This window comes from Phacochoerus africanus, chromosome 8, assembly GCF_016906955.1.
Source record: "Phacochoerus africanus isolate WHEZ1 chromosome 8, ROS_Pafr_v1, whole genome shotgun sequence".
Taxonomy (NCBI): Eukaryota; Metazoa; Chordata; class Mammalia; order Artiodactyla; family Suidae; genus Phacochoerus; species Phacochoerus africanus.
In genome coordinates this window covers 164,535,715-164,547,056 of record NC_062551.1, presented here as the reverse complement: position 1 = coordinate 164,547,056, position 11,342 = coordinate 164,535,715, and the positions used below count along the sequence as shown (strand labels likewise).

The window sequence follows — 11,342 nt, the reverse complement described above, 5'->3', positions numbered from 1 at the left end:
GTCTTGCCTTCTGTCTTTTTTTTGTTGTTGTTGTTTCCCTCATTTAAAAAATCCAAGCAGTTCCTGTTGTGGCTCAGTGGGTTAAGGACCTGACATTGTCTCTGTTGAGGATACAGGTTTGATCCCTGTCCTCACTCAGTGGGTTAAGGATCTGCAGCGTAGATTGCAGAAGTGAGTTGAATCCGCTGTGGCTGTGGCATAGGTCACAGCTGCAGCTCTGATTCGACCCCTAGCCTGGGAACTTCCATATGCCACAGGTGCAGCTGTAAAAAAAAAATGTCGAGCATGAGAATAGACTAATAATCAACCCCCATCTATGCATTACCTAGCAAGTATATATAGCTCTTAATAATAAAGACTAAAAAGTTTTACCTTGATGCCATTATCACACTTAACAGTAATCACTAATATTTCTTTGAACAGTTTTGGTCTCAATGTTCAACAAGATTGCTCTTCTTTTTCTTTTTTTTGTCTTTTTAGGGCCACATGCTAAGCATATGGAGGTTCCCAGGCTAGGGATCAAATCAGAGCTGTATCTGCTGGCCTACACTATGGCCACAGCCACACCAGATCCAAACCATGTCTGCAACCTAGACCTCAGCTCATGGCAATGCTGGATCCTTAACCCACTGAGCAAGGCCAGGGATTGAACCTGCATCCTCATGGATACGATATTTGTTTCCGATGAACCACGGCAGGAACTCCAAGATTGGTTTTCTTTAAAAGTGTTTTGTCTTGGGGAGTTCCCGTCGTGGCTCAGTGGTTAACGAATCCAACTAGGAACCATGAGGTTGTGGGTTCAATCTCTGGCCTTGCTCAGTGGGTTAAGGATCCGGCATTGCCATGAGCTGTGGTGTAGGCCGGCGGATACAGCTACGATGAACGGCCCAAGAAATGGCAAAAAGACAAAAATAAATAAAAGTGTTTTGTCTTAGAGGAGGGAGGGGGTACTGGGGTCTAAGCAGGGTGAGAAAAGGGCACCTGGGTAGGCCGTGCTGGCAATAGGACATTGGTTACATTGAAGAGAAATTGATCTAATAAGTAAATATATTGAAGGTAATGAGAGCTAGTAGGAAATGGAATTTAAAAATAGTCAAAAGGAAAAAAACAATGAACTCTTCAGTGTTATTGGTATGAACTAAATGAACAGAGTTCAACATAAATGTAGATGCCAACATGTGTATATGTAGGGAATACATAACTTCCGTAGCTTGGCCCACAAAGAGGGCTTCATTCTCCAGTAAAAGAACTACCGCTCTGTGAGAAATGGGTGATTCCAGGGCTGGGATGGGGAAAGTACAAGTCTGAACATTTCATTGTTCCAGAAAGAAGGAAGAACTCAGAATGATAGGACAAGGGCACACTAAAGCCACTAGTGGAATCGGGAGAACTTGAGCATCAAAATATATAATAATAATACTGAATTGTAATTCATTGAATGAAATAGGAATCCATGAACCATACTAATTATAAGTAAATGAATCAATTGAAAGTTTGGTGAGGAAGGGGCTATATATGAAGTACAAAAGAAGAAAGTATACTGGAGAAGTCTGGCAGACAGTAACTTAGATAAAGCCGACATCAATAATGGGACAAGTAGAGCTCGTGTTGCGGCTCAGCGGAAACGAATCAGACTAGCATCCATGAGGAGGCAGGTTCGATCCCTGGCCTTGCTCAGTGGGTTAAGGATCCAGCATTGCTGTGAGCTGTGGTGTAGGTCACAGATGCTGCTTGGATCTGGCATTGCTGTGGTTGTGCTGTAGGCCAGCGGCTACAGCTCTGATTCGACCCCTAGCTTGGGAACCTCCATATGCAACAAGTGCAGCCCTAAAGGGACAAGTTCCCATCATGGCTCAGCGGAAACCAGCCCAACTAAATCCATGAAGACGCAAGTTTGATCCCTGGCCTCACTCAGTGGGTTGCTGTGGCTGTGGTGTAGGTCGGCAGTTGCAGCTCCAATTCTACCCCTAGCCTAAGAACTTCAATATGCAGCAGGTGCCACCCTAAAAGGACAAATCAATAAAGAGACTCATCAAAAAAAAAAAAAAAAAGCTTTTGAAGGATTTCCATAACTCAGTGAACAAATAATTTTCAAATACTGTAAGATCTGACAAATTTATACATGGGCAAAAGATTTGATTAAAGTACAAGGTAGACCAACAGATCTTAATTTAACAAAGAAGGAAAAGGTTTTTTTTTGTCTTTTTTTGTCTTTTCTGTTGTTGTTGTTGTTGTTGCTATTTCTTGGGCCGCTCCCTCGGCATATGGAGGTTCCCAGGCTAGGGGTCGAATCGGAGCTATAGCCACCGGCCTACGCCAGAGCCACAGCAACGCAGGATCCGAGCCGCGTCTGCAACCTACACCACAGCTCACAGCAATGCCAGATCCTTAACCCACTGAGCAAGGCCAGGGGCCGAACCCGCAACCTCATGGTTCCTAGTCGGATTCGTTAACCACTGTGCCATGACGGGAACTCCGGAAAAGTTTTTTGATATAGTTTCAGATTCCACACTGCCTCTAATCTTGAAGGAAACTACCACTTGTCAAATTTTGGTGTAGTATCAAATATTCACATTTATAAAGGGTACTAATTAAAATACCCCTCTCTTTTTTATCTGAGCAAGGCTGGATTTTCTACAAATACTTAAATTAGAACAACATATCACAACACATTAAACAATGTCTGAAAATCCCAGCTTTAAACTGGACGTGAATTTGCAAGAGATTTGTAAAACAATGCAACTTTCTGACTAAATTTCTTTTAGGAAAACATAATTATTTTTCCTAAAGATATTTATGTTAAAGGGTAATAGGCTTATTCTTCTTATTTTTTTGGCTGCACCTTCAGCATATGGAAGTACCTGGGTCAGGGATCAAACTTGAACCACAGCAGTAACTTGAGCCACTGCATTGACAATGTTGGATACTCAACCTGCTGTACCACAAGAGAACTCCCAAATTTTCTCAGTTTTAATTTCTAATTTGGTAAACATTGATAGACAAAATCCCAGTAATTCTCAATAATTTTTAAGAGTGTAAAGTGTTAGAGAATCATTGATATCGTCCAACCCTCTCTCCTTTGTTCTCCCAATTTCTGGATAGGTAAACTGAAGCTTGGAGTGGGAAGGTGCCCTCCCCAGGGAGATTGTGGTGGCGGTCCTGATACTTCGTATTTGGTGTAAGCCTTTGAAAAGAGGTGTGTCTGGGATATATCCACTCTGGTGTATTCAGTATCTCATCATTGGATCCTTATCTGGGTTTAAATACCTATGAGCTTTTTTTTTTTTTTTTTTTTTTAAGCTTTTTAGGGCCACCCCTGAGGCATATGGAGGTTCCCAGGCTAGGAGTCTAATCAGCTACAGCTGCCGGCCTACACCATAGCCACAGCAACGCCAGATCCTTAACCCACTGAGCGAGGCCAGGGATCGAACCCACAGCCTCTTGGATACTAGTAGGGTTTGTTACCGCTGAGCCACAACAGGAATTCCTATAATAAACTCCTTGAAGAAATCGTTTACATTCACGTCTCTACTTTCTCATTTTTCATTCACTCATTCAGTGTTTGAAAGCCAACTATGTGCCACACTAGGTGTCGATAATCCAACAATGAATTAAACAAAATCCTTGATTTTTTAAATATTACATTCTAGTGAGGGGAGACATGTACAGAAAAATTGCCCAGAACTTGTAGATGGGCAAAAGAGGAATTACTGGGTGTTCTTTTACTGTAGTGCTGGGGTGTACCTTTAGCTGACTTTACATTAACTAGGCTGTCTTACAGCTTTGTAAGAAAACTGATGGCGGAGTTCCCGTCGTGGCGCAGTGGTTAACGAATCCGACTAGGAACCATGAGGTTGCGGGTTTGGTCCCTTCCCTTGCTCAGTGGGTTAACGATCTGGCGTTGCCGTGAGCTGTGGTGTAGGTCGCAGACGCGGCTCGGATCCCGCGTTGCTGTGGCTCTGGTGTGGGCTGGTGGCTACAGCTCCGACTGGACCCCTAGCCTGGGAATCTCCATATGCCGCAGGAGCGGCCCAAGAAATAGCAAAAAGACAAAAAAAAAAAGAAAACTGATGGCAATGCAAATAATTCCTATCCATATAAACGCAAATGAATTTTGTCCAGTAGAGATGGAATTTATTTTCATTGGTAAAAAGATAATCCCCAACATTACAATTTATTGCTTAATAGGATATTAATTTTTTGTAACTAATAGCAAGTTCATTTCAGCATTCCTTTGGCTGATCATCTAAATCTCTGAAACTCAAGTTCTCATTTGAACAAGTCTTACCATAGACCGGTTCCCTCATTATTTAGGATAATGATGGATGAGTAATTTATTATAATGAATGAAATCTTTGGCATATGTTCATTTTATATTTTTATAAGAGTTATGTTTTTAACCTTTTGAAAATTATTATTTAGCAGACAAGAATAAATACATATCAGGTGGAAATAAGTCTTAAGAATAAAAGCAGGGCAGCTATTAACTGTTGGTATAGGATGTACTATTTTAGATAGGGCTAATCAGTTAAGTCCTGTACTTCTCTTTCTTAATTTTTTTTTTTTTTTTGTCTTTTGTCCTCTCAGGGCCGCACCTGCGGCATGTGGAGGTTTCCCAGGCTAGGAGTCTAATCAGAGCTGTAGCCACTGGCTGACGCCACAGCCACAGCAATGCCAGATGGGAGCCGCGGCTGCAACCCACACCACAGCTCACCGAAACGCCGGATCCTTGACCTACTGAGTGATGCCAGGGATCGAACCCACAACCTCCTGGTTCCTAGTCGGATTTGTTTCCACCGTGCCACGAGGGGAACTCTTCTCTTTCTTTCTTTCTTTTTTTTTTTTGGTCTTTTCTAGGGCCGCTCCTGCTGCATATGGAGGTTCCCAGGCTAGGGGTCCAGAAGCTGTAGCCACCGGCCTACGCCAGAGCCACAGCAACGCGGGATCCGAGCCGCGTCTGCGACCTACACCACAGCTCACGGCAACGCCGGATCGTTAACCCACTGAGCAAGGGAAGGGACCGAACCCGCAACCTCATGGTTCCTAGTCGGATTCGTTAACCACTACGCCACGACGGGAACTCCTCTTTCTTAATTATAAATGGAATCCATCTTCTCCATCTTCAGTCACACTTCATACAATTTCTTCCGCCCCCTTTTTTTTGGACTACCTCTTTCAGTACTCAGCTGTCAGCTCCCAATCCTCCCTGATCCCCCAACTAGGTTAGGAGCCTTTACAGAGTCTCTCCCAATGCTCTAAGCAACCAGACCAAGACACCGTTCTCTGAGACTAGTTGCGCTTTTCTCCAGCATCCTTTTATACGATCTCTAGCTGGGCGGGCTTTGCATTTGCGAAGTACCGGTGGGCGGAGCCGCTGGAGAGAGTCCGCAGTAACTCTTCCCTTTTCGTCCCCAGTGGGGCGCACCACCTCCCCGGAACGTGCGAGCAGCGCGTTGTGTTTCCGGTCGGAGCGACCCGCGGCGCACACCGATATGGCGGCGCTGGTGGCGAGAAGTGTTCGGGACTTGCTGAAGCGTGCCGACCTCGCGACGGTCCCGCGGAGACAACGGCATAAGAAGAAATGGGTAGGTCCAGTGACTGCAGCCTCTTGCCGCCGCCCCTCGAGAAACTTTTCCAGCCCTCCCACTTCCCGCACCCTGAGTTGGGCTCGCTACTCCCGCGCCTCTTGATCGCCTTTGGCGCCTCGCCTCCTTTACTCTCGCACTTCAAGGAGCGTGACTAGGCATCTCCGCATCTCTCTCTCACATCTGTTACGTCATCGCTCCTGTCCGCCCTTTTATTTCGTCACAAGTCTTCGGCTTTCCTTAAGTTTGCAGCCTCCTGACCCCGCCCCTCTAAGTTACGTCATCAGCCCGCCCTCATTCTTTTAGTTCTGTCATCGCCTCCTGTTCCCTGGCTCGTGGTTACCATCACCAGGGCCCCCACTAACCCTTCCACTTCCCTTCCTCCCTCTCCCCCTCCCTCCCCCTCTTTCCTACCCCCCCCCCATGACCTGTTCTCCTCCTTTTCTGCTAGAACTTCCAGCCCGGGTGCCCTCGCCCGTCGAAAAATGTCATAGTGACTTACCCTTACTTCCTGGGTCTCCGCTGCCTTCCGGGAAAGGATTCAACCCCTTCCTCACCCTTGAGCTGCCTCTGGCGCCCAGGAAAGGTTACAGCGACCACCCTCCCCGCCCTTCGCCAAACTCAGGCAAAAGGTGCAGCGACCCCTCTCCCCCCGTGGGTTCTCCCCACTTATCCAGGGACCCTTTCTTTGGTCTCACCTGCAGCCCGGGAATTTCTTCCATGACCGGCCAGCCTCTCTCCCTACCCCGACGGATTCCTTCCCCGCCCCCACCACCCACCTCCCCACCCCCACAGCCTCTCCTGCGCCCAGGAAGATGTTCTTTTGAACCTTGTTCTCCACTCCTAGGAAGGCCCTACTGCCGGGAGCCTAACCTATCAGGTTCGTCCCCTCCGAGTCCTTGCATTAACCAGATTCGCCTTGTGGGGTCACCCCCTGCCCGTCCACGAAGCCCTTATTGCAGCTGGATCAGTCCTCCGAGAACACCACGTCCCTGTCCCCGAGGCCCTTACCCTGACCAACATACTTACCTCTGTTACTGTGGTGGACACCCTTCAGCCCTGGTAACCAACCCGGTGACCTCCCCTCCCCTCACTCGGATGCCTTTGGAAACTGGCCCCATGATTTCATCTTCCATCAATCCTGGGGCCCAGGGAACTTACCCCATCATTTCACCTCCTCTTACTCATAGGCCCCTGGGAGCTGGCCTTGTAGTTACACCTCCCCTTGCTCACCGGCCCATGGAAACTAGACCTATAATTTCCCCACCCCTTTCTCACAGGGTTTTGGAATCTGGGCCCATGACTTCCACTCTGCTTTCTTCCTGGTCCTCAAGGAGAAGTTATAATGGCCCTCCTCTTTCCCCAGCATCTTCCCCACCTACTGGCAACTTTTACCATGGCCACCTTAAGGGTCCAGACACTTGCGAACCTAAATCACAGCTTGACCCGCCTCCTGGGAAGAGTTATTGTGGCTCCCCACTTTCTTCTCAGGCAGGTGCATCTGGTTGTCCCAGCTCATCTCAGGAGGGCTCTTATCACTATTCCCAACTCCCCCCAGAGGCCCACATACCTGCCCCTGGGAGCCCTTACTGTACCATCCACCTGCCTCCTGGGAGTACTGGCTCTCCTTGCTCACCCCAGGCCCAGGTTTCCAGGAAGCCTTGCTTTGAGTCTGTTTACTCCTGGGAGACTGGTGGGAGCTCTTATCTCTGTGTAACCCCAGGAACCACAGTTTCTGGTCCTCCTTGTCCCCAGGAACCACCTCTTCCCCTGTCCTCCCACTGTCCCTATTCTGCCTTTTTCCCTTCACCTGCAGGCAACCAGTTTATATCTCCACCCCAGTCACCCCCCTGCAGAAGCTATAAGGAACCCCCTCTTCCTACCCCAGTTTGCCCCCCAACAAAGCCCCCCAAATCCTCAGAATTAAAACAGCCATGTGCTCCCCACAGATGTCACTCCCTGGTCACCCAGCACACTTCTCCCGACCAGCCCAGGTCTCCTAAGGTCAGCACTTCTCCTCCACCTCCCTCCCGCCCTTCTGGTCCCTCTGGTCCTTCTTGTACGGTGACATCCATCACAACTTGCTCAAATCCCTGCCCCAGAGAACTCCCCCACGGAACTGCCCTACCTCCTGTGGTGCCTAGAGCCCTGAGAACAGTTATCCCCACTTCCCTTCCCCTCCGCCTTCCTTGTGGCCCTGTTTTCCCCAATAATTATGTTCAGACCAGCCCCCGGCCCCCCATAGGAGCCCCCTGTAATACCCACGTATATTCTATGGTTTCCCCCACCCCTGATCCCTGCTTACTCTCTGGTTCCCTCAATCAATCCACAGGTCCCCTTCAGTGTCATAACCAGCCCGTGGTGCCCCCCTGTGGCACCTATAGCACTCCTAGGGGCCCACCTCAACCGCATCGCCAGCCTGTGGCACCTCCTTGTTCTACCCATATCTATTCTTTTATCCCTTTGAGAACACCCTTTGACCCTCAAAATTTACCCATTGCCCCCCGAGCCCGGGGCCACTTGGATACCATGCCGTGTGGCCTCCATGTCTACTCTGTGGCTTCTCGAGACTCCCGCAAGGAGTCCCTCCAGACCCCCTACAGCTGTCCTTTGTCTCCATCCAAGAGTTCCAGCTGTAGCACTAATGTCAGCTGTAGTTCAACTGTTGTTATTAGTGAGTGCCAGAGTAGTGACAGCCAGAGCAAGAACTCCCACCAAAGCACAAGTTGGAGCCACAGTGAGAGTGCCCATGACGCTAGCCCAAATTGGAATAGTCAGAGGAAGGGTTTCCATCTTAGCAGAAGTCAGAGCGGAAGCAGTAATACCCATCAAAGTGTAAATCAGGATAAGATTGAGAGTCTTCAACTTGGTGAATATCAGAATCAGAGCGAAGGTACTCAATATAGCAAAAGTCAGGGCCCGATCAAGAGTGCCCTTCGTAACAAAAGTCGGAGCCCGAGCAAGAGTTCCCGCCGCAGCAAATCGCGGGACCGGAGCAAGAGTTCCAAGAGCAGCAGGAGCCAGAGCAAGAGTCCACGCCGCCGTGGCACAAGTCGGGGCCAGAGCAAGAGTCCCCACCGTGGCAGAAGTCATGGTCGAAGCAAGAGTCCCCGCCCTAACACGACATGAGGGCAGAGAAAGAGTTCTGATCAAACCAAAAATCCAGGCCAGAGCAAAATTCATCGTAACAGCTGCCAGCTATAGCATGTGTGGCAGCTGTGGCAACCAGGACCAAATTATGGACACCTCAGCCAAGGGCTTTCTATTCTGTTTAATCTACTTCTGTGCTCCTCAAGCCTGACTCATGTCCCTCTGCAAGCCCCTTAACAGTCATGCTAGAAGTCCCCGTTTTGGTTTGTATCTCGAGGCTTCTGTGAGCTCGCCTCATCCTACCTTCCAGGAGTCTGGGAACTTTCCCAGAGTGATCCTCAGCCCCGTGATTCTGAGCACTGTGCTGTCAGTCACTGCATGACCTTAGGTAAGTTGCCCTCGTCTTCCCATCAAATGGAGAAGGTTGATATTTTTTGTATCCCACAGAGCTGTCTGTTGTGACGCTCACCTAAACTAGGAGAGGTGAGGGAAGGTGCTTTAGCAAGTGGAAGGACTGTTCAGAAAGAAAGCATCTTCTATTTTGAAGCTTGATGCTTCACCCAGGGCCTCGTAGTTTCTTTCAACCTCCTGTAGGCTCCTCAGGTGTCTTCTCCAAGGCCTCAAGGAGTGCCCTCTTTACTGGTGATCCTGACAAGCTATTGTGACAGCTACAGCTTGCTTTCACAGCACTGAGATAGAAAGGCCAGTTCCCCACTGCTTTTTGCTCACACACGTCTTCTCTGGCTGGCAGAAATAGGATGCAAAGACAGGAGTGGGCTGGATCCACGTTTGCTCTAGGGCTCTGAGGTACCGCTGGGGTCGGGCAATAAGGAGACAGAGGCAAAATGGAAAGGCCAATCGACCTGTTCTTTTCTTTTCAGGCTGCCACAGAGCCCAAATTTCCTGCCACTCGACTGGCTTTGCAGAATTTTGACATGACCTACAGCATGCAGTTTGGGGATCTTTGGCCGTCGATTCGGGTCAGTCTCCTGTCAGAGCAGAAGTATGGTGCACTGGTCAATAACTTTGCTGCCCGGGATCATGTGAGCGCTGAGCTGGAGCAGCTGAACGCCAAGGACTTTGTGAATGAAGCCGCCTTCCGCGGGGAACCAGAGCCTGAGGATGGCCAAGCTGCAGCTCCACCTGCTGCTTGGTCCTGCAGTCCAAACCTTAGATGCTTCACGTTCACCAGAGGGGATGTCAGCCGTTTCCCTCCCGCCAGGTAGGGGCTGGAGCCCTGGCTGGGGCTCTCCAAAATGTCAGCTGGGAGGAGGCAGGAAGAGACCCAGCTCCTGTCCTGTTTAATAGGGATCATAACGTTGCTGATATTGACTGAGTGCTTACACATGCTGGGCCTTACCTCCTTTTGTTCTGTCAACAGCCCTCCGAGGTGGGTAATGACTGGCTTTCTTTTACATTTGAGGAAAATGAGAAGTAGAGAGGTTAAGGCACTTACTTGCTTTAGGTCCCTTAGATAATAAGTGGTACAGCTAATATTTAGACCCAGGTGGTCTGACCCCAGAACCTGCACTTTTTTTTTTTTTTTGTCTTTTCTGCGGCTGCACCCGTGGCATATGGAGGTTCCCAGGCTAGGGGTCTAATTGGAGCTGTAGACGCCAGCCTATGCCAGAGCCACAGCAACGCCAGAGCTGAGCCTTATCTTCGATTTACACCACAGCTCACGGCAATGCTGGATCCTTAACCCACTGAGCGAGGCCAGGGATTGAACCCACAACCTCGTGGTTCCTAGTCAGATTCGTTAACCACTGCACCATGAGGGGAACTCCCAGAGCCTGCACTTTGAACCTGCTCTGCCTAAGTGAGAAAAAAAAAAAACAAAAAAACACAAAACCTCTTACATGAGCATTTACTTTGCCCTTTCCAGTTAAAATGTGTGTTATTTTCGGCTGCTTTCTCATTTTGCTCCCATCAAAGTGAGTAGGACAAGTAACCTCATGGTACCAAAGAGGAAGTGGGACTTGCCTAAGAAACGTGGCTGGCTTGGGGACACAGAGTTGGTACCAGACTGGGGAAAAAGAAAGGAGACCTTCCAGTCTTCTTATCCAATGCTCAGATGTATATGAAGTTGAATAAAAAAAGACTGTGTAGTAAAATGCTTAATTTGCGCTTTAAAAATTGAGAAAGGGAGGAGTTCCCATCGTGGCTCAGTGGATAACAAACCCGGCTAGTATCCATGAGGACACGGGTTCAATCCCTGGCCTCGCTCAGTGGGTTAAGGATCCGGCATTGCCATGAGCTGTGGTGTAGGTCGAAGGCCTGGCTCGGATCCTGAGTTGCAGTGGCTGTTGTGTAGGCCGGTGGCTACAGCTGCGATTCAACCCCTGGCTTGGGAACCTCCATGGGCCGCAGGTGCGGCCCTAAAAAAGAAGACAAAAAAAGTTAGAAAATAAAAATTGAGTTCCTTGGAGTTCTCATCATGACGCATTGGAAATGAATCCGACTAGGAACCATGAGGTTGCGGGTTCAATCCCTGGCCTCGCTCAGTGGGTTAAGGATCTGGCATTGCCATGAGCTGTGGTGTAGGTTGCAGATGTGGCTCAGATCCAGCGTTGCTATGGCTGTGGCATAGGCCAGTGGCTGTAGCTCCGATCAGACCCCTCACTTGGGAACCTCCATGTACTGCAGGTGTGGCCTTAAAAAAACCCC

At 48.9% G+C, this 11,342-nt stretch overlaps 1 protein-coding gene across 3 annotated transcripts in view; it reads left to right on the top strand.

Annotated features, from left to right (window-relative positions):
* Positions 1-5,431: 5,431 nt before the first annotated feature.
* NSUN4 (NOP2/Sun RNA methyltransferase 4) overlaps positions 5,432-11,342 on the top strand; it is a 34,671-nt gene continuing 28,760 nt past the window's right edge. For 2 of the 3 annotated variants that reach the window (XM_047789192.1, XM_047789191.1), the window contains exons 1-2: positions 5,432-5,585; positions 9,557-9,897. In XM_047789192.1, coding sequence (XP_047645148.1) covers positions 5,493-5,585; positions 9,557-9,897 — 434 coding nt within the window. In that variant the 5' untranslated portion in view covers positions 5,432-5,492. The other variant, XR_007136179.1, reaches the window with a different exon arrangement.